At 37.0% G+C, this 26,152-nt stretch overlaps 1 protein-coding gene across 2 annotated transcripts in view; it reads right to left on the bottom strand.

Moving 5' to 3' along the window:
- DMXL1 (Dmx like 1) overlaps nt 1-26,152 on the bottom strand; it is a 159,458-nt gene that overhangs the window by 17,157 nt on the left and 116,149 nt on the right. For both annotated transcript variants that reach the window (XM_081088668.1, XM_081088669.1), the window contains 8 exons: nt 25,931-26,016; nt 22,079-22,280; nt 20,992-21,109; nt 17,577-17,639; nt 7,870-7,956; nt 5,103-5,224; nt 4,619-4,760; nt 617-677 (listed from right to left, as the gene is read on the bottom strand). In XM_081088668.1, the coding sequence (XP_080944794.1) occupies nt 617-677; nt 4,619-4,760; nt 5,103-5,224; nt 7,870-7,956; nt 17,577-17,639; nt 20,992-21,109; nt 22,079-22,280; nt 25,931-26,016 (881 nt within the window). The remainder of the gene's footprint in view (nt 1-616; nt 678-4,618; nt 4,761-5,102; nt 5,225-7,869; nt 7,957-17,576; nt 17,640-20,991; nt 21,110-22,078; nt 22,281-25,930; nt 26,017-26,152) is intronic.

Raw genomic sequence — 26,152 nt, 5'->3', positions numbered from 1 at the left:
GGTAGGACAACTTAAAATTATATTTGAAAAATTTGGAATACTCACATGCCAATATAAATATTGAATCCAACCCACTAGTTAATTTTAAAATTGTCTCTCTTATTTTTCTCTGCCTCAATACTTCTAATATTTGAGGGTTCACTCAAAATAAACATACTTTGCCTTAGAAGAATATTATAATAACCATTTCTATACTTACTGTTAGTGTGTCCAATAAAAGACAAACTGACAAAATAGTAATAAAATACAAACTGATTATGATGAGCAATAAATGACCAAGATATGCTTCTGGTTTATGTAAGAAAAGATGGAAGTAATCCTAGTGTTTAAAAAATAATTATCAACTACAACTTAACATTGTGTAAAGAGTCCAAAAATATTAAAAAATAAAATGTGCTAACTTAAAAATATGTAGTCAAAATGCTAAAAATTTACTACATTAATTTAGGCTTCCCTATTAATTAAAAAAAATTTTTTTTCCTGTTTTTATCCAATTTTGAAATGAAGATGTTATTTGCTAACAAACATTCTCTACAAAAAAAGTAAAATAAATGTTAACTATCTTTTGACTTAAACTTTAATTCCTTAGAATAATCGCTAATTATTATCAACTTACAGTAAGGAAGAGTAGGGTGAGAAGTCATTCTTCTGACATTATTAATGGCTTTCTTAATCATCTGTTAATAAAGAAAAATTTTCTTTTAGTTACAATAGCATTAAAAATTTTACTTGTGACAGGACATTCAAATAAAATTAATTAATTAATTAATTAATTAATTAATATGAGATTCCATAATTGCCATGATTAGTGGTAAAAACACTAAATATGGTAACAAATTGAGTTTAATAGCTCGGCCATCTTACACTTCAGTGTACATACATTTTCTGCATCTAGGCTCTAGGAACAAAGTCACCTTGAGTATTTAGTCTTACCTCCTGTCTTGACAATTCTTTTCTGATCCCATTAAATTTATTGGAATAATCCTGAATAGTTATAAGGTTAAAAAGATAGGCAGAAGCATGTGAAGAAAAAAAAAAGTAAACAGAAAATCATATAAATTTTTAATTGATAATTTGGAACTGTTTATTAACCCGTTTGTAAATCATGTTTTGAATGATTTACAAAGCCTGTCAAATAAAAGTAAAATATATATGTAAAATTAAAGAGATTATTTTAATTTATAGAACATTTCCTATTTACACAGCACCATAACTACAGTTACATATTACCCTAAATTTGTACATCACTATCATGTAGCCTTTTTGTTGTTCTGAATTTTAAATTGTTCAATTAGCCTAAAGTAGGGAAGGAAACAGGGATCTGATAGGGAGGGAAGAGATTATCCAGAAGAACTGGTGAGGGATAGAAACACTAACAGGTATATATAGATAGATAATATTTCAATAAAGCAGAAGTTGGTTACAACAAATGTTCTTGTCCATTAGTGTTCATAATTCAATAAAATAATGGGCTTAAGAAAATATTTTACCAATTTCCCACAAAAGAATGAAAACCCAATAAATGTTAAACTTTTGTTTAGAAAACTTCATGCTTAAATCTCATGTTACCCTTAATTAAAGAAATGTCTAAAGATTTCTGTTCTTCATTTATCTTTTTTTCTAACTAAATGATATTTTCTTACTAAAATATCAAAGGAAAATGATAAGTATAAAAAATATACAAACACAGATTTAAGTTTCTGAAAGCACATGTAAAACATTATAAGGGGAAAAAGTCATTAATTATTTTAGAAGATCCATATAAAAAAATAACATTATATAGATATGGTGTCTTTTTCTGGAGGATGGAGTGGGACAATCCGTATTTATGTTTACAAATCATAATGACCCCAACTAAAAATATATCCTTCTTTAGACAGGAAGAAAATTAAGTCCTATAAGAATGACAATGCTTTGGAGTATAAAATATTTTCTGAGCACCTATTATATATTAAATGCCATTTTAGTTAGAGGTCATCTGTGTATAAGGCAGGCATAAAGTAACCTCTCAAAGAGCTTAGAGGGTATAAAAAAGACATCCAAATAACAGATAAGTTCAAAACTGATAAAAGTTACAAGGATGATAAAATGAAATAATATGACATAGAGCGACTGGGGGTAAAGTAGGGAGGGGCAGATGCCTTTACGAGGTAAGCAAGAGAAATCTATGGGAATTTGGGTTAAGATCTGAAAGAGCATTTCAAGCAGAATGCAAGGCACAGGCTCTGATATGGCAATGAGCTTAATGTGTTCCAGTGACAGAAAGATAATAACTAGAGCAAAGGTAATCAGGTGTATAATGAAGGGCAATAAGGCTGCTAGAGGCCAGGAGGGGTTAAATCACATAGGGCCTTAGAGACCATGATAATAAGGACATGTTTTTGGTTTTTTTTTCAAGTTGTACTGGAAAATCTGAAAGTATCAAGCAGGGAAGTGACAACTTGAATGATGCTTTAGAAAACAGCAACTCTGGGTGCTATGTACAGAATAGAGGGAGCAATGTGGAAGTAAAGGGATCAGCACAGAAAGCTGTTACAGGAAGAACTGTATTGCATATTCTCTGAAACTGGAGTTGGAAAAAAGTGCCTATTACTTCTTTTTTTAAACAATGTATCTTTATTGATTTCAGAGAGAAAGAGAGGGGAAAGAGAGATATAAACATCAATGATGAGAGAGAATCACTGATTGGCTGCCTCCTGCACGTCCCCTACTGGGGATCAAGCCTGCAAGAATTGAACCTGGGATCCTTCAGTCTGTCGGCTGACACTCTATCCACTGAGCCAAACCAGTTAGGGCTACTTCTTTTCATATATTTTGTATATTATCTTTATGGTCTCCTATAAAAGATGATATCAGATTTAATAAATGAATTTTAATATAGCTGTCAATTGGGAAAAAATAACTATTACTGACCAAGTTATTCATTTGAATAATTACTATAATGCTTTTCAAATTCTTCAACTTAATTTTTTGATTAAGGTATGACATATGTGTCCTTATCCCTCCATTGCCCCCACCCCCACCCCTGCCCCGTTCATGCCCTCACTCCCCTGGTGTCTGTGTCCATTGGTTAGGCTTATATACATTCATACAAGTCCTTTGGTTGATCTCTCCTCCTTACCCCCACCCTCCTCTACCTTCCCTCTGAGGTTTGAGCATCTGATCAATGCTTCTCTGTCTCTGGATCTGTTTTTGTTCATCAGATTATGTTGTTCATTATAATCCACAAGTGAGTGAGATCATGTAATATTTATCTTTCTCTGACGGACTTATTTCGCTTAGTATAATGCTCTCCAGCTCCATCCATGCTGTTGCAAATGGTAGGAGTTCCTTCCTTTTTACAGCAGCATAGTATTCCATAGTGTAGATGTACCAAAGTTTTTTAATCCACTCATCTGCTGATGGGCACTTAGGTTGTTTCCAAATCTTAGCTTTGTAAATTGTGCTGCTATGAACATAGGGGTGCATATATCCTTTCTGATTGGTGTGTCTACTTTCTTGGGATATATTCCTATAAATGGGATTACTGGGTCAAATCGGAGTTCCATTTTCAGTTTTTCTGATGAAACTCCATACTGTGCTCCACAGTGGCTACACCAGTCTGCATTCCCACCAGCAGTGCATGAGGGTTCAAATAATAAAAGCCTTATATGACAAACCTACAGCCAACATCATACTCAATGGGCAAAAACTAAAACCATTTCCCCTAAGAACAGGAACAAAACAGGGATGCCTGCTTTCACCACTTCTGTTCGACATAGTACTAGAAGTGCTAGCCACAGCAATCAGACAAGAAGAAATCAAAGGCATCCAAATTGGAAAAAAAGAAGTAAAATTGCCATTATTCACAGATGACATGATACTGTACACAGAAAACCCTAAAGACTCCAAAAAATTATTAGACTTAATAAATGAATTCAGCAATGTAGCAGGATACAAAATTAACGCCAAGAAATCAATGGCATTTTTATACACCAATAGTGAACTTACAGAAAGAGAGATTAAAAAAAAACAATCCCATTTACCATTGCACCTAAAAAATTAAGATACCTAGGAATAAACTTAACTAAGGAGGTAAAAGACCAGTACTCAGAAAACTACAGGACAATGAAAAAAGAGATAGAGGAAAACATAAACAGAAGGAAGAACATACTGTGTTCATGGATTGGTGGACTCAACATCATTAAAATGTCCATACTACCCAAAGCAATCTATAGATTCAATGCACTCCCCATTAAAATATCAATGGCATATTTCACAGACCTAGAAAGAACTCTTCCAAAAATTCATCTGGAATAAAACAAGACCCAGAATAGCTGCAGCAATCCTGAGAAAGAACAAAGTAGGAGGGATCTCAATACCAGTTATCAAGCTGAGTTACAAAGCCACTGTTCTCAAAACTGCCTGGTACTGACACAAGAACAGACATATAGACCAATGGAATAGAATAGAGAACCCATGAAAACATATTCTTCATAACCAAAATTTACAATTTGCAGCAAAAATAACTTACTAAAAAGTTAAGCATTTTTGGATCATATTGGTTAAATGATCTTGTATCTATTAAACTAGAGAAAAAATAGGATATTAATATACAAATATTTTTAACTGTACGTACCACAGATGCTCCTCTGCCAGTCTGTGTACTACCAAGCCATGGCATGTTGATTGGAGTGCCAGGATTGCTATGTGTGTATGGGGTTGTACCTTGCACAGTTGTTAAATCATCATGAGCATGTATAACCAAGAAATCTTCTGACCTACAAAGAAATGTCAACCAGGATGAAAACAACCCATTTTTTAATTCTATTATACCTGAAGGCTCTAACAGACAACTTTGTTTCCCTTTAAAATAAATTGTTTAAACTCTTAACTCCTTACTCATAGACAATAACTTCATATATAATTTCAAATCCCGTCACTTATTCTCTTTTAACCCTCAATTACCTTCTTTAAAGCTCCTAACACATGGTCTTTATTCTTTAGCAGCTTCCATTTATAATCTAGGAATATTTCTTTAAAAAATCTTTTGAAAGTTATAGTTCTGTGGAATCAACATTCACATTGCAATGTTACTGAATAAAAACAAAGTATAAGGGTACCCTTTGGTTTCCATTTCTATATCATCATCTACCCAAGTATAGATCTGTGTAGCCAGAATTCCAGAAACATCCAGTTCTTGAACATCATGGCTTGAAGCAATTGCTACGCAGTTTCTATTTGCCTGAAAAATAAATCATATGGTAATTTTTCAATAATAAAGTACAACATGTATATGGGCTACTTTTGAACATGAAAACTACAAAATAACCTCAAGAAATGATAACTTTAAGATACAGAATATACTGCATTCTCACAAACGACTATTTTAAATTAATTTTGATAATTAAATTTTGAGTGTAATAATCATCAGCTTGAGCTTTGAGATATGTTCATGTTCTAAGAATTCAAGAGTATCCAAGAGAAAGCCAGCTATAAGTGGTAATGGATGTTTTCTACTTTATTTCTTCTTCTAGCACTGTCTTGCCAGTTTATTACAATGTTACAATTTCCCTAAGGTATACATAGTTTAGAAACTGGGAGGGAGATGATGAAGAAGGTAGGAGCCCTGAAAGGTAGAGAAGGATGAGTGGGATAAGGAACACCAAAGTAAAGAAAGAGTGGTGAATTATTCAAATAAGATAATACCACTTTTACCTAAAGCCTTTCAATCTGGGGGGGGGCGCGGGGGGGAGAGAATGGAACTTAGAAAAGGACCATAAAGAAAAAGTGTAAGGGTAGAGAAAGGCTGGGGGAAGTATGACACAAAAAGATCATAAAGAAAAGTTGGTCAGATTAAATGATATAAAATTTTAAACATCTATGATTTAAAAATGTACACCTCCAAAGCAGAAAATGGAAAGATAAAATGAAAGAAGGATTAATATTTCCATCATTATGTAAAATGCGAATACAAACCAATTAGGAAAAAGCTGAGACCCCAGAGATAAATGGAAAAAGGATATAACTAGATGGCTGGGAGACCATTCTTCTTGAGTCTCTTCTGCATATCTTGTGAGTGAGTCACTGCCCTTTGTTCTATCTATTATCTCTAGGCTGTCTATATAGCTATAATCTCTCCTGCCAGTTCAAAGGGCAGGTATACTTACTAATATCAGAAAAGATTTGGGGTTCCTTAAACTCATTGTTCCTCTCCTGTAATGCAAGCCACTTTGTGTGCAGGTATCATCTGGCCCTCACTCTATTGCTTTGGAATTATAGCTCAGGAACCAAGATAAAAATAGTGGTACTCTGGCTACTGCTTTTGCTACTAGAAAAAAACTGTTCTTTGTCTCTGGTCCAGGAGTCATGTCTTCTAACAGAATCCATTAAACTAACTTAGTGAAAACTAACTTTTAGCTTAAATGCAGGAGAATATCTCATCTTTCAGTTTCTGACACAGATAATTCACAACTAAACAAATGGGGAAAGTTCAATCTCATCAGCATTTTAATTTCATTTTTTATTCATTTTTAGAGAGAGAGAGAGAGAGAGAGAGAGAGAGAGAGATATTGATGTGTGAGAGAAATATCAATCACTTGCCTCTGTACACGCCCGACTGGGGATTGAACCCGCAATCTGAGTATGTGCCCTGACCAGGAATCCAACCTGCCACTTTTTGTTGGATGGGATGAAACTCCAACCAACTGAGCCATACCAGCCAGGGCTCACTGGCATTTTTAAATAATGCAATGTAAAGCAAAAGGTATTATTTCTCAGTTATTAATTTAACAAACCTGGAGAAATAAATGTTAAACAGGTACACTCTTATCCAGTAAATGGCAAATTTTGTATACATGGATGATTGTTCATTGCTAGTTGCTTATATAAATCCCTTCCCCAAAAAGCACAAGTGCTAATTGGTTTTATAGCACAGAACATTTAAAGTCATATTTTCTTAAGGGTAAGGAAGGTACTAGTACTTATTCAGTATAGACAATAATCATGAGAACTGCCTGGTTAAGGGCTGCTTCCAAACCTGCCTGTCTTGACAGAACTAGTCATTATTCAGGGGAAGATATCTATGAGGGAAATGAGACAAAGGGGACAGGAAGAGATGAGGACAGAATGACAAAAGAACTATCCAGGAGAAATCAAAGAGGAGAGAGAAATAGCAAAGGAAGATGGAGAACTTTTTGGTGAAATGATTACTGAATGGATGCCATAGGATATACATTTGAATAATATTTAAAATTTGTTTTTAAATTAGAAACACATGAAAAAAATATATATCCTTTAAATTAATGAAAATAAAAGTAAACAAAAGTATCTAGAAGTCACCATAAACTCTGCAGTAAAGCAATTAGGGAAGACAGAAGGGGAAAATGATTCAGACAAATTTCAACTTTGAACCACTGTACATAAAAGAAGGTGTTGAGTAGAAGGCAGAGGAATACAAAGAAAACACTCCAGTTGGGCAGCTATTACAGCTGTAAGTCAAAGAGGGAGAATTTCTATGAGTTACATAAGCTTAAATTTGATAAAATATTAAGACCCAAGTTCAACATATTCATATAAGAACCTTTGATTTGGATTAACCCTTATTATGTGTGTATAAGTTCTAAAGGTTATCACATATATAAATACCTGATACTTCCCTCTGAATAGTAATAAAACGTTATTTTATCTGCTATATATTCATAATCAAAAAATTAAATTATCAAACAATATAATCATTTTATAATATGAAAAATTTATTGAGAATGCAATTTTAGGAGTGGGAAGTAACTTTGGGAAAAATAAATAGTGATACTGAATAAATGATCAGAACAGGAAACATTCTCCAACTATGAGTAGCTAGTACCTGAAGAAAAATATCTGTGTACTTACTTTATTAACAGCAAAGGCAGTAATGATATCAGATTCCTTATGAATAATTCTTGCTTTACCTCCAGGATATCCCAGATCTGCTTCTATCTAAATGGAGAAAAAGAAAAGATAAAAATACAGTGATTTTAGTAATAGAAAGAATATATACCAATATGTCATTTAATATTTGCATAAATTATTTTCAGAAACCTTTTAGGTATTTCAAATACACATTTAATATTTGCATAAATTATTTTCAGAAACTTTTTAGGTATTTCAAATACAAAGGTACTATTTTCCATGCTCATTATCTCTAAAATAAAATTTATCTGACAAGGGGAATTTAAATTATTTCAAATTTGCTTTTTCACATATAATAAGATAGTTGATATAACATACAACTTCGTTAATTGCTTATATTCCCAAGCTATAATGAATTAACTTTAAAGGATCAAGACATTTTAATTATTAAAGTAGATTTATTTACCACATTTCTTAGTATTATAATCCTTTGATAATATTTTAAATATTAAAAAGTCAGATGGTAAATAGTTTTGATTTTGTGGACCACAGAGTATCATTGCTGCATATTCTTTTTTTTTCTATATTCTTATTGATTTTTTATTTTTATTTTTTTAGTGAGAGAGGAAGGCAAAGGGAGAGAGTGAGAGTGAAACACTGATTGGCTACCTCTTGCACAACCCCAAAAGGGGATCAAGCAGGAAATCCGAAATCTGGGCACGTGCCCTGACTTGGGAATGGAACCAGCAACCCTTCAGTGCATGGGACAACTCTCCAATCAACTGAGCCACCCTGATCAGGGCATGCATATTCTTTTTTAAACAATCTTTATAACAATATAAAGGCCATTCTTAGAAGATCCAGTTGGATATGGCCTGCTGAATATAGTTTACTGACTGCTGGTCTAAAATAACATTTAATTTATAGAAGAAAAACCTGAAACCCTAAAAGGCACAGTAATTTGCCCAAGTCAATAAGCATTTTAGTAGCTGAGTAAACTGTAATTCAATGTACTTTAGATGAGAGACACATATTTGACCTTATGCTTACCTCAGAAGTATGTACAACACCTTTGAACCTGGAAGAGAGTACTGTATAAAATCAACATTTACAGTCCTGTGGAGTTGGGTGGATGCAGCTGGGACTAATTTGTAGTGGGTTGGGATTCTGGTCCCACCTCATCTGCGGGGGCCAGAGCCGATCCCAGACCAACCTTGGCCATGTAAAGTTTGTCTTCAATGGCTGTGGGGGTGCAGCGGCCTAACTTCTGGCCTGACTTCTAAGTGCAGGCCTGTATCTCCCAGGAGGCCCCAGAGGCAATGCACCCGGTGGACAGCTTCAGACCACATCGAAACATCACCCAACCACCTCCACAGCGACACACTCAACGTGCAGACTACATGGGTACCACAGCCTTGCTGAAATAAGTCCTGCTCTGTGTGGAGAGCCCCTGCACAGTTGATCATCCACAGTGGTCAGTGACGGCAGCTAGTCCTTGCAGCAGATTGGCCTAAGGGGTAAATCCCTCCCATTGAAATGCTAACCGCAATCAAGGCTCAATTACAACAGAAGGGTCTACACAGCCCATAGAAGGAGGGGTTGCAAAACTGGAGTGCACAGCTTGGGTGATCAGGGAGGCTGTGCCACTGGATCCCACAGGACACGTACTACAATAGGCCACTCTACCAAGCCCGGGAGACATAGCAGCTCTACCCAATACAAAGAAACAAACACAAAGGAGGCTGCCAAAATGAGAAGACAAAAACACGTCCGAAATGAAAGAACAGAACAAAACTCCAGGAAAAGAACTAATAACCGAAATAGAGATAAGCAATCTGTCAGATGCAGAGTTCAAAACACTATTTATAAGGAGGCTCAAGGAACTTTAGTAAGGACCTCAACATCATAAGAAAGCACTAGCTAGAAATGCAGGATTCACTAACTGAAATCAAGAATAATTTATAGGAAATCAACAGTAGATAGGTAAGGCTAAGAATAAAATCAGCAATTTGTAATATAAGGAAGTAAAAAACACTATCAGAACTGCAAAAAGAAAAAAGAATTTTAAAAAATGAGGATAGTGGGACAACGTCAAGCAAACCAACATTTGCATCATAGGGGTGCCAGAAGGAGGAGAAAGCAAGAAATTGAAAACTTATTTGAAAAGTAATGAAAGAAAACTTCCCTACCTTGGGGAAGGAAATAGATATATAAGACCAGTAAGCAAGGAGAATCCCAACCAAGATGAATCCAAATAGGCCCACACCAAAGGCACATTATAATTAAAAGGTTGAAGACAAACAGAATCTTAAAAGCAGCAAGAGAAAAGCAGTTCGTTACCTACAAGGGAGCTCCTATACGACTGTCAGCTGATTTCTCAGCAGAAACTTTGCAGGCCAGAAGGGAGTGGCAACAAATATTCAAAGTGATGAAAAGCAAAGACCTACAACCAAGATTACTCTACCCAGCAGAGCTATGACTTAGAATGGAAGGACATAAAGAGCTTCCCAAAGGAAATCTTAAGTTCATCATGAAACCAGTATTATATGAAACGTTAAAGGGTCTTCTTTAAGAAGAAAAAAAAATTTAAAAATGAGCAATAAAATGGCAATAAATACATATCTATCTGATGGTTGACAGATGGGAGAGGGTTTAGGAGGATAAGTGGAAAAGGTGAAGGGATTAAGAAGTACAAATTGGTTTGGCTCAGTGGATAGAGCGTTGACCTACGGACTGAAGGGTCCCAGGTTCTATTCAGGCCAAGGGCACATGCCGGGGCTGTGGGCTCGATCCCCAGTAGGGGGCGTGCAGGAGGCAGCCAATCAATGATTCTCTCTTCTCATTGATGTTTCTATTTCTCTCTCCCTCTCCCTTCCTCTCTAAAATCAATAAAGAAATACATTTTTTTAAAAAAGAAGTACAAATTGGCTGTTATGGAACAGTCACGGGGATCTAAAGTACAGCATAGGGAATATAGTCAATAATATTGTAATAACTATGATGCTAGATGGGTAGTGACTAGATTTATCAGGATGATCACTTAGCTATATAATGTCTCATCACTTGGGTATACACATAAAACTAATATAATATTGTATGGCAACTGTTAATTGAAAATTTTAAATGATTTAAATGAAAAACAAAAATTTTTAGTCACTTACTAAAATAAAATCAACATTTACTAAAATAAGAACTGGGAATGTTGCATAATGTAGGATAATTTCATTTTATTTTAAGCTCCCTAACCTTCAATCTTTAAAATGAATTACTATAAAATGTTACACGACTTACTGGGAAGCATAGAAGTTATTAATTTGAAATTATAATGAAACAAATTTACTTCCTGCAAAATTTAAATAAAACATCTCCAATACCCCATCCATTGCTTGTCCATAGAACTGAGTAGTTAGCAGTATTCTTTTAAATGGCTACTGAGGTGACCATATAATTCCAAATTTGAAAGAGAATTATAAATAACCAAACCAAAATAGCCCTACACAAACAACTCATACCACTGAATGTAAAGATGTGAAATATATTCTAATCTAAAGTGCAATTTGATTACAAACATAAAAAAATTTCAGTGTTTGCTAAACATTTTGGTTTCTTTAAAGGCAAACTTCTTTTCTAAGAAACACTTAGGTTTGCTATAAGAAGCCCAGCAACCAATAAGAATGTCAAAAATAAGATTTTTTTGTTTGTTTTATGATAAAATGCCAACATAGCCACCTCTCTGCCTGATATCTAAAACACACTTAAGTATCCACTACTGGGTTTTGAAAAAATTAAAAGTAGAGAAAATTCTATTTCCATTAAATAGAGGGATATACTATTTGCTAATAATGGTTGGGTAGTTGGGGTGGACATAACAGTTTCACCTGCAGAGCTTCTTCAAATTTTACACATATGGGGATGAAAGATCTTGCAGGCATGAAATTCAAAAAAGCTTCTTCAATGTAGGAATACATTACTGTCCTCTTATTATTTAGATTTACTACAACACTGTTTCTTAATAGTCTGGACCCAAGATGACCTGAATGAGAGTCAACTGGTGGGGGGTGAGGGGCAGTGTAAGAATGATGTTTAGCATCTCAGGAGCTTATGCATATTTAATTTTGAGAGCACTTATAAATGTCAGGAGATGAGATTGGAGAAGTAGGCAGGGTTCAGTTTGGACAGGGCCTCAGAATCCATAATAAGATTCAGATTTTATTTTAAGACTAGAAAGCCATAGTTCTGGGTGTTGTGAGACAAAACATAAAGTTGTATGAACAGCTCCCAGGAAACCACTTATGAGCCTGCTACAGAAAATAAATAAGAAGTAATGGTGGGCCAATGGACACAGGCAGTAGAGGGGTAAGGGCATGTGCTGGGGGCTGGGAGTGGCCAGGGAGAGGTCAATGGGGGAAAAAGGAGACTTACGTAATACTTTAAACAATAAAGAATTTAAATTTTTAAAAAAATAGGTAATGGTGGATCTGATTAGGGTAATAGGAATGGTGATAAGTGGTTGGAAATGAGATAAATGTTAATGTATTGAGAGTGCAGTATGAGTGAAAATGATGAAGCAAGGATGACACCTTGTTTTCAGACTGGATAACAGGGTGAGTGAAGGTGCCATTTACTAAGACAAAAGTGAAAGAAAGAGTAGGTATGGGTTGGGATTAAAAGACATGAAATTCTGTTTTGACATTCAGGGAGAGGTAGCTATTAGATTATGTATGCTAGTCTGGAGTTTAGGAAATAAATGGGGCTACTGAGATTTAAGACATCAAAACTATGGATGATATTTAAGCCATTAGATAACCCAAAGAGAGAGTAAAGACAGGGGACAGAGAAGGTTAAAAAAATAAGTTCTGGGGTGCCCAACACTTCAAGGATGGGAGGAAAAATAGGACAATTCAGGTGTGGGAAGTAGCAGAGGAATAAGAAGTGACTTTACCATATATTCTACTGTATACTGAAAGGATAATAAAATATTATTAATAACTTTATACCAATATATTTTACAACTGATGTGACAAATTTCTTAAAAGACATATACTACCAAAGTACACTAAAAAAATAAATAATCTGAACTGCCCTATATGTTAAAGAAATTGAATTTGAAGCTAAAAAACTCCAGGCCCAGATTATTTCTCTGGTGAATTCTAACAAACATATAAGGAACAAACAACACTAACTCTACACAAATCCTTTCAAAAAATTAAAGAGGAAAGACTTCCCAACTCTATGAAGATAGCATTAGTTTAAAACCAGCCAACAAAACAAAACCAAAGACCCCCCACCCCCGCAAAAAAAAAATAAACACATTGTAAGAAAACTACAAAGCAATATCCCTCATGAACATAGATACAAAAATTCTGCTGAACAAAATTTTTAACAAATCAAACAATATGTAAAAAAGAACACCTAATGACCATAAAAGGGGCTTACGCTAGGAATGCAAGGTTGGTTTAAAATCAAATAAATCCATCAATCTATTTAGCCATATTAACAGACTGAAAAAAGAAAAGAAAATAATCTTATTATCTCAACACAATTATGCACCACATAACAATGTTTGGTAAAGGACACACGGCATATACAACTGTGATCCGATATGATTATAATGGAGCTGAAAAATTCTTATCACCTAATGACTTTGTAGCCCTTGTAACACTGCCAATGCATAACAATTGTCTACAGTCTTCAGTATAGTAATGTGCTACACAGGTTGGTTGTCTAGAAACTATAGGGGAATAGAACTTGCCACCCCAAAATATGTCTCTCTGGCATAAAAATTATTTTAGGCTGATTAAGAAACAGCAGACTTCGGAGAAGCTCTGAAAACAAGTAGAAATTATCCTTTATAAAAGACATTTATATTTTTAAGGGAAATCTGCATTAGCAAGGCTTTCTCCCTAGCTGTTCCAGAAAGAGGATGATGACCTTGTCTCTAGAAACTCTTATCAATGCAGAAGAAAAAAGCTTAAATCTGGCCCTGACCGGTTTGGCTCACTGGATAGAGCATCAGCCTGCGGACTGAAGGGTCCCAGGTTTGATTCCGGTCAAGGGCTGCCGGGAGCTGGTCCATGCTTGCTGTTTCAAGGGACCTGGCATATATGGCATACTGCTCTTAATATGTTTGCTCACCTTCTAGGCACTATGTGTTTTAACCAAGGTCTCTGAGAAAGGTTGTTTCCCCAGGTAGGGATTTTCCCCTGAAGTTAGGGAGGGAATAAAACCCCTCAACTAAGTGCCAGGCGGGTAATTAATCACTTTAACTACGAACAATCATGCTTAAGCTACATAATCTTTACTCCCTGGAATGGAGATAAGAAACGCCCTAACCTTTGTAATAGAGATTGATAGGATTGGAATCAACTGGTATAAATACAGATGTAAGAAGACGGAACGGAGAGAGTCAGAAATTGGCACAGAACCTACACAGAACGTTCTCTAGAGACAGAAGAACTTCGCTGGAGAGAACATGGCAAAAGATCCTGGACAGAAACTGGCCTCAGAACCTAGAGACAGAACCTAGCGAGAGAACATGGCAAAAGATCCTGGACTGAACCTGACTACAGAAATTGGCAAGAGAACCTGACTAGAACCTGGTGACTGAACCTGGCTGGAGAACCTGGATAGAACCTGGCTGGAGAACCTAGCGAGGGAACATGGCTACAGAACCTGGTTGGAGAACCTGGAGAACCTAGCAAGAGAACATGGACACAGAACCTGGCTGGAGACACTAAGCAGAACCCCTCTGGAGATCTAGACCAGAACTTGGCTGGAGATCCTGTTTGGAGATCCTGGCTAGGCTGCTGATCAACTGAACGCTGTCTCCATGTCCTTCCTTCTTCGCCGACTCCGTATACACCTTTGGGGACCCCTGGACCTGCTGGGGTTGGACCCCAGCAAAGGGCATGTACCTTGGTTGCGGGCATATTCCCAGTAGGGAGTGTGCAGGAGGCAGCTGATCGATGTTTCTCTCTCATCGATGTTTCTGACTCTCTATCCCTGTCCCTTCCTCTCTGTAAAAAATCAATATATATTTTTAAAAAAAACTTAAATCTGTATAATATCCTCATCCTTATTTTACTGTGTTTTTCCTAGTAATCTCCCATAACTGACTCACCCCATCTTTAACATGGTCAACCAAAAAGTTATACAAGTGGCAATTAAGCACATGATTAGATTCTCAATGCAAATCTATATACATAAAAGCCTAAGCGACTGTTAGCATGATGTGCACTGACCACCAGGGGGCAGGAGTTGCCCCCTGATGGTCAGTGTGCTCCCACAGTGGGAGCGTCACTCAGCTGAACAGGTGCCAGACACCGGGCTCACAACTGGCGTGCACAGCTGCAGCAGCACAAGCCTCTCCTGCAGACATTCCCCTTGCAGGCATCTCTCCCATTGGGACCAGGATTGGGACTAGCATAGGGACTGATGGCATGAGCCCATGGGAGCCTACCGAGCAGCGGTGGCAGCAGGTGCAGCAGGGCTGGGATGAGCAGGAGTGGCACAGCACCTGGCCCAGGCTCAGGCTCCTCCCTGGGCTGCCTGCCACTTCGCGCACTACTACATCCCTTGGGGGATGTTGGACTGTCAGGTTTGGGCTGATCTCCACAGGCCATGCCAAGGGACCCCACCAGTGCACGAATCCATGCACCAGGCCTCTAGTTAAAACTATAATGAACTACCACTACACACCTACTACAATGGCTAAAATAAAGGCTGACAATACCAAGTGCTGATAAGGATGTAAAGCAACTGGGATTTCATGCACTGCTGCTGGAAACATAAAATGTTTCTACCACCTTGGAAAATACTTTTAGTAGTTTTCTCAAAAAGTTAACCACACACCTACAATATAGTCTAGCCATCCCACTCCTAGGCATTTACACAAGAGAAATGAAAGAATATGTCCAACCAAAGAGACTTGTGTTTGAATATTCTAAGCAGTCTTATTTGAAATAGCTCCAAAATGGAAAAGGCTTAAGTGTTCATCAACAAGTCATTGGATAAACAAATTTTGGTATAGACATACAATGAATGCACCAGCAATAAAAAATACTGAAATACACAATATGAAGAAATCTCAAAATAAATATGCTGAGAAAGCACATAGAAAAAAAAGACATTGTATAATCTCATTTACAAAAATTCCAGAAATGCAAACTGATCTATAATATCAGGAAGAAAATTAGTAGTTACCTGGGGAGGAAAAAGGGAGAGAGGGGAGGGAAAAGTAAGGGAGGGGTTAGTTTTGGGGGTAATGGATATATTTATTATCTTGATTATGCTGGTGGCTTCACCCATGTAAACATAGGTAAAATTTCAACACATTCTAATAAATATGTGCACTATGGTAAGTCAGGTATAGCTAATAAAGCTGTTAAAACTGTCCCATGTGGCTTGAAAAACTGGCCAAAAACATTACGATGTTAAACAAACACAATGACTGACTTCTGATGTAGTGTAACGACTATAGTAATATAACATTCTGATTAACATTTTATAAACAGTGTCAAAAAAATCTTTGGATAAGGATTCATGCCCTAGCCTGTTTGGCTCAGTAGACAGAATGTCAGCCTGCGGAGAGAAGGGTCCCAGGTTCGATTCCGGTTAAGGGTACATACCGCAATTGCAGGCTCCTCCCCAGCCCAGGCCCTGGTAGAGACACGTGTAGAAGGCAACCATTCGATGTGTTTCTCTCACATCGGTATTTCTGTCTTTCCCTCTCCCTTCCACTCTTTCTAAAAATCAATCAAAAAATATCCTCGGGTGAGGATTAAAAAAAAAAAAAAAGATCCATGAAAATGTATAGACTGTAGTAATTAATGATTACTGCAAGGCAAGGAATATTGTTAACTGATTAAAAGTTTGAATAATATTCTCTCAAAACTCCAAAAGGCCATTAGAAATTCCCAAAGTTCAGTGTGTACTGCATATATTTATTTTGCCAAGGTTTTAGTTACAATATACACTTCACATCAAATCAGTATTTCTTATTAACTGTACAGAATTATTTCTATTTTACAAAAAGATTCCTTTGAGAAAGACTTCACAGCCTTAAAAAAATCTTTTGAAAACTGTTTTCCCTAAAAATTACTCTGATGACATGGTCTTAAAATAAAAATGTGAAACACATGAATCATATATCAACCTAATATGTCCTATTTGAATGTGTGACCACAGAACATTGGGTAGTTATTTTATGGTTGTACAAATTCTCATCGTTTGTGCCGTGTTCTCAAGTATTATTGAGTTCTTATTGTACATAAGATAATATGCTGTATCCTATTCTTACCAGTAAAATAAATGATATATAATAGTATTTGATATATTTTAAGAAATTAATATAAGAGGAAAGAATTTTAACTTAAAAAGTGATACTTGCAAAAACAGAACAATACTACTATACTACTATAATGGCTATTTTAATTACAATTTATTAAGAACTTTAATTGTATTTACTATGAAAAAATCTGTAGCCAAAACAGGATACATTCAACTCCCTTTAAAATTGCATTCTCTTATTAATAAAACAGAAACAATGTTATGATTGCGATATTTAAGCTGTTAAAATAAAAGAATAAATTGAGGGAACAGTAATTTCACTGCTTGGAAACAAAGTCCAGTCCAAAGTTAAATGGAAACACTTTGTTTTTCTTGCTAAAGAATGCAATTTCTAATTTCAGTTGAATGGCGCTTTGTACCTTATTGATGTTTGGCTCCTCCATCATAGAATTTTTGATGGTTTCACAGTTGTCCTCTAATGACTTCATCAAGAAAGAATAATCACACGACAAAGAGTAAGATACGATATAACATGCAAAATACTAGGGATATTTTTTAAATTATATTTTTCGCCAAACTTAGTAACAGTGGACTAAGTTATTATTTTTAAAATTTCATATATCTTAAAAGAAGCATGTGTGTGGTGCAGAGTTAGGGGTTAGGGAAAACTTAATCCCTCAAAATTCATTAACAACAACTATAAATTTTATTCAACCTCCTGAGAAATTTTTACTCACTTAACTTTGAAATGTTGATATTAAAGCAAGATTATAGCCCAAGTACTTTATAAATTTCAGAGCTAATGGTGCAAGAGTACTATCAACTGAAAATTAAAGTCAAATTGTTCTCTTATACAGTATTATTTCTTGTCCCCTCACTCTTCATGAAAACATCATGATTAAAAAAATTTTATTTCTAGGTCTCTAATTCTCGCTTTGTCTTGATTGAGGTAGAAATACTCAACTAACTGCTTGGAGGAATACATGATTCTTTTTTTGTGAAATAATAAAAGTATAGTTATTTTTTTATTAATTTAGTATATGTGTATCCAACAACATATTAATACTATCATAATAAGGTTGTTATTTAAAGGTGTAGAGTCTCTTTGTCTCTCTTTTTTAATTGAATTTATTGGGGTGACACTGGTTAATAAAATCATATAGGTTTTAGGCACACATACTTCTTAAAAGGGGATATTAACACTAGTTAAAGAAAGAGCTGGTTCAAGACCTTTAGTTTTTCTCAGAAAATGAATGAAAACAGAAAAAGGAATCAGGTTGCCAAGAATTTTTTTTTTTTTTGGTCAGGAATGATTCAGATGTAGTCTATATGTAGTCATCTGCACTTAATTTCCAAATAAATACAAATAGGGAAGACTTTCTAGTTTAAAAATGCAGTAGCACTAAAAACTGCATTATATAGGAAAAGAAAGATCTGAGGATACAACAGAATTTCAACATCAAGTAAAGAACATTTCATTTTCAAAGACATAAAGGAATAAAGAACAGTAGCACTTCCAAAATATTCTCCATTATCTGCCACCTAATAACAACCATTAATCATGAAGTTTTTAAATAAGTTAAATGTCCTAGTTAAAACACAGCAAAGTGAAAGGTATTATACTCATTTTGCAGATTAAAAAAACCCCACACATTAAAATACATAGAAAACATTTAGCTTACTGATAGAGATAGAGCTTTTATTCCAGCATTCATATTATTGCTTTTGATTAAAATGATTATAACACAAAAATAACTTTACTTATTTATCTGCTATCTTTCCTTACTCACTCTGGTTTCCTTATGTTACTCTATTCCCTTAATGATTCTGTCCCTTAATTCTACTGGACAATCTAGTGGTACAGTCTTTTGTTTGTTTTGAGAACTATTTCATTTCACAAACACACTAAATATATCAGAGGTAGAAATTTTTTTTTATTTTTACAGTTATAGTAATCAAACGTGACAATGTTTTTTAAAAAATGATTTTGTACTTGAAGTTATTATGCCAAATTTGCATATTCATGTAACAAGGTACATCAGAGAAACCAAAGAAGTAACAAGCACAGTAAACATGCTTTTTATTCAGAGCAATCAACAGTGCTTTATACACTATTATCAGAATACTTTAAGTTGTAATAAATTATTTTAGGCAAACATATATTTAAAATAAGAAACATTACCTCATATGTAAACATATGCTAATTAGTCTGACACTCTTATCTAGTAAATTCACTTTTAATTTTATTCATCAAAAAACTTGCTTAAACTGTTTTACTAGTTCATATGCTAAATATTTAAGATATAGCTTACTTAAGGTTATACAGAAATACTTTCATTTGTATTGTATCTATTGGATTTATTATTTGCTCAGATTTCAATATTATACTAAGGTACATATGTCAAAAGTCTTCTAAATTAGCAAAAACACTAAATATTGTTTCTTGGCCTGGCTAATTCAGATATATTTACATAAACAGGCAAATACTAATTAACAGCATGTATAATTGCCTCTAATAAATTAGTGCTTAGACTCAGAGACAATGAATTATAAGTAATTTTCCTTTTTTAATGAGGTTAGATGCCATCTTGCTTTTTGCTAACTTGTCTATTAAGAAACCATTCTATTTCCTAATTTATCCAACTAAAATATCATCCTTTTTTCCTTCCATTTCAAAAACTTGCTTTCAGACAAGTTCAGTGAACCACAGAACAGTTGCCAGTCTTGAACACTTTGTTACTAGTCCATGAGAAGATAAGGAATTAACTAAATCCACTGTTTAGTTTACCCTATATTTTTTTAGTAGCAAAATTGTCTCAATGAAGGAAACAAAATGTTAATTTACATTCAGGTACAAGTTTCCCATAACAACAAATTGAAAGTTTTCAGTAGCACTAAACTGAGAAGAATAATCATTATAATGGTAACGTCGAGGTATAATCAACCTGTTACTATATTATTAAAATTAGTTTGCAAAATTTCATTAAGAAGCATAATCAACAGAGCAAAAAAAAATTTGAACATACATATTTGAAATGCTTTCAGTATATAAACCTAGTTTCAATTAAACTTCTAAGATAAACTTCTTTTACCTGTCACATGAAAATCATGGGAACTTTCTACTTTGTCTCTTAAATGGTGATCATGAGGGTTCAAAACAGGAAACAAAGATACAGAATCTTAACCAATATCTTTTGGGGAGAAAAGTCCCAAATACATCTGAATTAGTTACTTTAAATAAAACAGATTTAAGAAAATACTGACCCTTTCTCTTTCCTATTCAATTACTTTTCTATACATTAACTGCATAGGATATCTTTATGATATAAAAATTAGTTTTAGTTTTTAATATATTTTTATTGATTTCAGAGAGGAAGGGAAAGGGAGATAGAAACATCAATGATGAGAGAGAATCATTGATCCGCTGCCTCCTGCATGCCTCCTACTGGGGACTGAGCCCACAACCCGGGCATGTGCTCTTGACCAGAATCAAACCTGGGACCAACGCTCTATCCACTGAGACAAACTGGCTATGACAAAGTTATTTTTATTATTTTTTTATTTATTGATTTGAGATAGAAGAAGGAGGAGAGAAAGAGAGAAACATCAACTTGTTGTTCCACTTATTTATGCATTTATTGATTCTTGTGTGTGCCCTGACCAGGGATGGAACCCCTAATTTTGGTGCGTTGGGATGATGCTCCAACCAACTGAGCTAACCAGCCAAGGTTAAAATGAGTTAAACAGTCTATAAAAGGCAACTTATTCTTTATGGTTACATAATACAAAAGACTTCAATAATAAAAAAGTAAGCAGGTTTTAACTTATACGAACCTCATTTAGGCACCTTTTCTTTGTAAATATATTTCTGATAAAGGTTTCCTGAATTTCTTCTTGCTTCACCAAGTACTGCCAAAGTCTTTTCACAGACAGTGCCAGGTGGTGTTTGGATCTGCAGTGGGACAATATATTTAATTATACACTTAAAATTCTGATTAACTTGACTATATTTACTGAGTGTTATATAAATATTTATAATAATATTTAACTAGAATTAGACCAAATCATCTTGGGTTGCAATCAGTACTAGTAGACTTTTTCTTAAAGGACTGGATGCTAAATATTTTAGGCTTTGTAGGCCAGATGGTCTCTCCTACTATTACTCAGCTCTACCAATGAAGTGGGAAAGGAGCAGAGATGATATTAAAACGAAAGGGTGTGGCTGTGATCCAATAAAACTTTATTTACAATATAGGAGGAAGGATTTTGGCCCATAGGCTGCAGTTTGCTGACCCCTCACCTAAAAATATAATAGTAATGCTTCCTAGAAGAGATCTACAAGCAGAGCTACTGTGTTGTCTGTAAACACATACCACTCCATGAAGTCTGTTACTGATGTGCAATGAGGTAAGGGCTTATGAAAAAAAATGTAAATGAACTATCATTAAGTCACTATAGTAAGACTTTGATGAAGCAAGCACTGCACTGATTTACCTTTTACACCTCACAAACAGCAAACCAGTTTTCTGGCTATTTTGACTAGCACTGCTCGAGAGTGGGTGCCAGTAAACTACAAGCCTGCCTTCCATTTTCAAAAATAAGGTTTATTATGTAACAGCCATGCCCATTCATTTACTACTTACAGTTCATAGTTGCTTTCACTATACAATGGCAAGGCTTAATAGTTACCACAAGAATTGTAAGGTCCGCAAAGTCTAAAATGTTTACTTATTTGGAACTTTGCAGGAAATGTTTGCTAACCTCTGGACTATAATATGCATCACACAGAGTCACAGAGATGAGCCTGGAAGAGCATATTATACATAAAAGAACTTAAATATTTTTTCTTCAAATACTACCTAAAACCACTCTTGATTTAGTAAAATTCATACTTAAAAACAATATCCATAGGAAAACCTACTTGAAAGGAGTGTTTGTAGGTTCCAGCAAAGCTTTGTGGCGCAGAATTGCAGGACCTGCAGACAAACTCTCTTCAGAAGTATAACTTGCGATATAGTTTTGCGGGGGCCCACCATGGACTTCAAGTCGTCGGAGAAGAACTTGCTCCCAACACTGAAGAGTTTTTAGAACTGCATGACATAGTGGTGAACTAACAGGAAGCTCTAAAATGAGAAAATAAAATTGACCCGCATTTATCTTCTGTAGTAAAATGCTATACTCAACTGTAAGAATGACTGAGATATTAACACACATTTTGTCAGAGGTGATGTGAAGGAGGAGGGCATAGAATTCTAGAGTATAAAAAAAAGGATAGCACCTGGCTGGTGTGGCTAAGTGGTTGAGCATCAACCTCTGAACCTGAAGGTCAGGGTTCGATTCCTGGTCAGGGCACATGCCCACGTTACAGGCTTGATCCCTGTTAGGGAGCATGCAAGAGGCAACTGATCAGTGATTTTCATCATTGATGTTTCTATCTCCCTCTCCTTCTCCCTTCCTCTCTGAAAGGAATAAAAAAAATGTATTTTAAAAAAGGATATCATAAATTTGTGTAACATTTCAACATAATTAGGTGGCCAAGGACATCAACAAAAAATGGGCAATCTAAGTCAAAATTATATCATAGCTTTACAACTAGTACTTGGAATAATATTTATGCCATGATTTAAATAACAGCTATGTCAATTACTGCTTTTGACTTTAATTTCACATAAAAAAAAATTTACCGGAATATTATAAAACTATGTCTGGGAAGAAAATTAATTGCTTTAACCTTTGTATCAGCCCAATTTCTGTATAGCATATAACTACAATTTGCTTAGAAAATTAAATAATTCACAAAAGTAAAAAAAAAGTTATGTAATACTATGAAATGCAGCACTTTCCAATTCTCCACTTCTATACTCTTGAATCCTAATCCTACTTTCAACTTTTAGCTCTTTACCTACAAAAATCTAAACATGTTCATACTGTGAATTCTTAATCTTTCAATTTTAGAAATGATCTTCTGATATACTACTATAGAATATGAGAATAAACTCTCCATCATTCCAATATAATTACATAATAATTTTTTATTAAATTGGCATCTAGTATTCACCTTTATATATACATAATAGAGGCCTGGTACACAAAAATTTGTGCACTGGCGGGGGAGGGGGTGTCCCTTAGCCCCACTTGTGCCCTCTCACAGTCTGGACCCCTTGGGAGATAACGACATGCTGACTTAGGCACGCTCCCAGGTGGCAGAGGGCAGGCCCAATCCCTAGGTGCAGCCCCTAGTCGGGCTCAGAGCAGGGCCGATTGGGGAGTTGGGGCTCTGCCCCGTGTCACGCACAGAACAGGGCGGATCGGGAGGTTGCGATGCCACCCCCAGTCACGCTCAGGGTAGGGCGGATTGGGGGGTTGGGGCACCGCCCCCTGTCACACTCAAGGCAGGGTCGATGGGGAGGTTGCAGCGCCACCCCCTGTCACGCACAGAGCAAGGCCAATCAGGGGGTTGGGGCGCTGCCCCCTGTCATGCACAGAGCAGGGCCCATCAGGGGGGTCGGGGCTCCATACCCTGTCACGCATAGAGCAGGGCCGATCAGGGGGTTGGGGAGCTCCTCCCGGTCACACACAGAGCCGCAGGGCGATCCGGGGGTTGGGGAGCTGCCCCAGTCACACACACAGCAGGGCCCATCATGGGGGATGGGGCTCCGTACCCTGTCACGCATAGAGCAGGGCTGATCAGGGGGTTGGGGAGCTTCCCCCCTCCCCGGTCACACACAGAGCCGCAGGTCAATCAGGGGGTTGGGGAGCTCCCCCCTGTCACACACAGAGCAGGGCCCATGGGGGGGTTGTGGCAGCGCACCCTGTCACACACAGAGCCGCAGGTCAATCAGGGAGTTGGTGAGCTCCCCCCTATCAGGCACAGAGCAGGGCCGATCAGGGGTTTGGGGCGCCTTCCCCTGTCACAAACAGAGCAGGGTGGATAGGGAGGTTGTGGCCCCGCCCCGTCACACACAGAGCCGCAGGGCAATCAGGGTGTTAGGGCGCTGCCCCCTGTCATGCTGCTCAGGGGCCAGGAGGCCTCGAGGCTCCGCTGACCCCGGTGCTGGGAGGCCTCGCAGCTCCGCTGATCCCAGTGCTAGGAGGCCTCGTGGCTCCACTTGACACTGGGCAGTGAGGCCTCGCTGCTCCGCTGATCCTGGTGCTGGGAGGCCTCGCTGCTCCGCTGATCCTGGTGCCGGGAGGCCTCGCGGCTCTGCTGATCCCAGGCCGGGAGGCCTCGCGGCTCTGCTGATCCCGGTGCCGGGAGGCCTCGCAGCTCCGCTGATCCCGGTGCTGGGAGGCATATTACCCTTTTACTATATAGGATAGAGGCCTGGTGCACAGGTGGGGGCTGGCTGGTTTGCCCTGAAGGGTGTCCCGGATCAGGGTGGGGGTCCTGCTTGGGTGCCTGGCCAGCCTGGATGAGGGGATGATGGCTGTTTGCAGCTGGTCACACCCCTTTCAGGGTGAGGGTCCCCACTGGGGTGCCTGGCCAGCCTGGATGAGGGGATGTTGGCTGTTTGCAGCTGGTCACACCCCCTTCAGGGTGGGGGTCCAGCTTGGGTGCCTGGCCAGTCTGGGTGAGGGGCTGAGGGCCGTTTTCAGGCTGGCGGGTGACTGAAGCTCCCAACCTCTCCTTTTTTTCTTTTTTTTTCTTTTTATTCTGGGATTTATTTACTTTCTATGGCTGTCACTGGAACTGAGAGCCGGCTTTAGCTCTGAGGCTCGGCTCCAGCTCTGAGACCTCGGCTGCTGATCTGGCTTTGTTTGGGTTCTATAATTGTAACACTGTTGCAACTCCAGCTCTGAGATCCCGGCTGGCTGAAAGCAGGTTTCTGGGGATGGTTTAGCTTCTATAATTGCAACATTGTTTCTCAGAGTGCAAGCTCAGAGGCTGGCAGTGGCAGGCGGGGAACCTTGGCTTCCTCCTTCACTGGAGCAAGCAAGCCTCCTGTTTGCTTCAGCTGCCTGGCTGCCGGCCGCCATCTTGGTTGGCAGTTAATTTGCATATCGCCCTGATTAGCCAATGGGAAGGGTAGCGAAGTTACGGTTAATTACCATGTTTCTCTATTATTAGATAGGATATTAAATACAGCTAACAGCTGAATCACCTGGTGTCCTAACATGACTCTTTCTTTCCTATACTACGTTTCCTCCCTTGGAGTTAATCTCTAACTTTTCGCATTTACTTAGTTTTCTATGTGTCTACCACTATTAAATCTCCCAATATCTCAGCTATGGCTATAATTACAGTCTCAATAAAGTCAATCACATCAGGTTCAAATTCCCTGCTTTCTTGTCCTCCTAAGAGCACTAACAAGGTGATAGACATATCTATAGACGGTTGGGTTGGTTAACAGAAACCTATCTTCTACAATAGGAAGTTATTAAACTTCTTCTCCAGTATTTGAAAAAATACAAAATAGTAAATCAAAAGCAATGGCAATATTAATTCATGTTAAAATATTTTTTTAGGGGGGATGAGGACACATTTGTAATACCTTAACTAATAAAGAATATTAAAAAAAATTTTAAAAAAAATATTTTTTAGCCCGGCTGGTGTGGGTCAGTGGTTGAGCATCAGACCATGCACCAAGAGGTTACTGGTTTGATTTCCAGTCAGGGCACATGCCCAGATTGCAGGCTCAATCCCCAGAAGGGGGCATGCAGGAGGCAGCCAATCGTTGATCTCTCATCGATGTTTCTCTTTTTCTCTCTCTCTCAAAAAAAACACACACAAAATATTTTAAAAAACAAATAAATAAAATAAAATGTTTTTTACCTGCAAGATCGTGACCTGCAAAGGGATAGAAAGTCTTCAAGTTGTTGAGTACCAATTGCACCATTGCCAAGCGCATCAATGACCAACTAAAAATAAAGCAACAGTAGATCTGTTAAATTTTACTCAGGGATTTAAGAGTACACCACTCTCTGACCCAACAATTCCACTACTAGTAATTTATCCTGATTATATACTTCCACAAAAACAAACAAAAAAAACACC

This window comes from Myotis nattereri, assembly GCF_964212035.1.
Source record: "Myotis nattereri genome assembly, chromosome: 4".
Lineage (NCBI taxonomy): Eukaryota > Metazoa > Chordata > Mammalia > Chiroptera > Vespertilionidae > Myotis > Myotis nattereri.
Note: the sequence above shows the minus strand (reverse complement) of the source record. Positions and strands in the feature narration are given on the sequence as shown.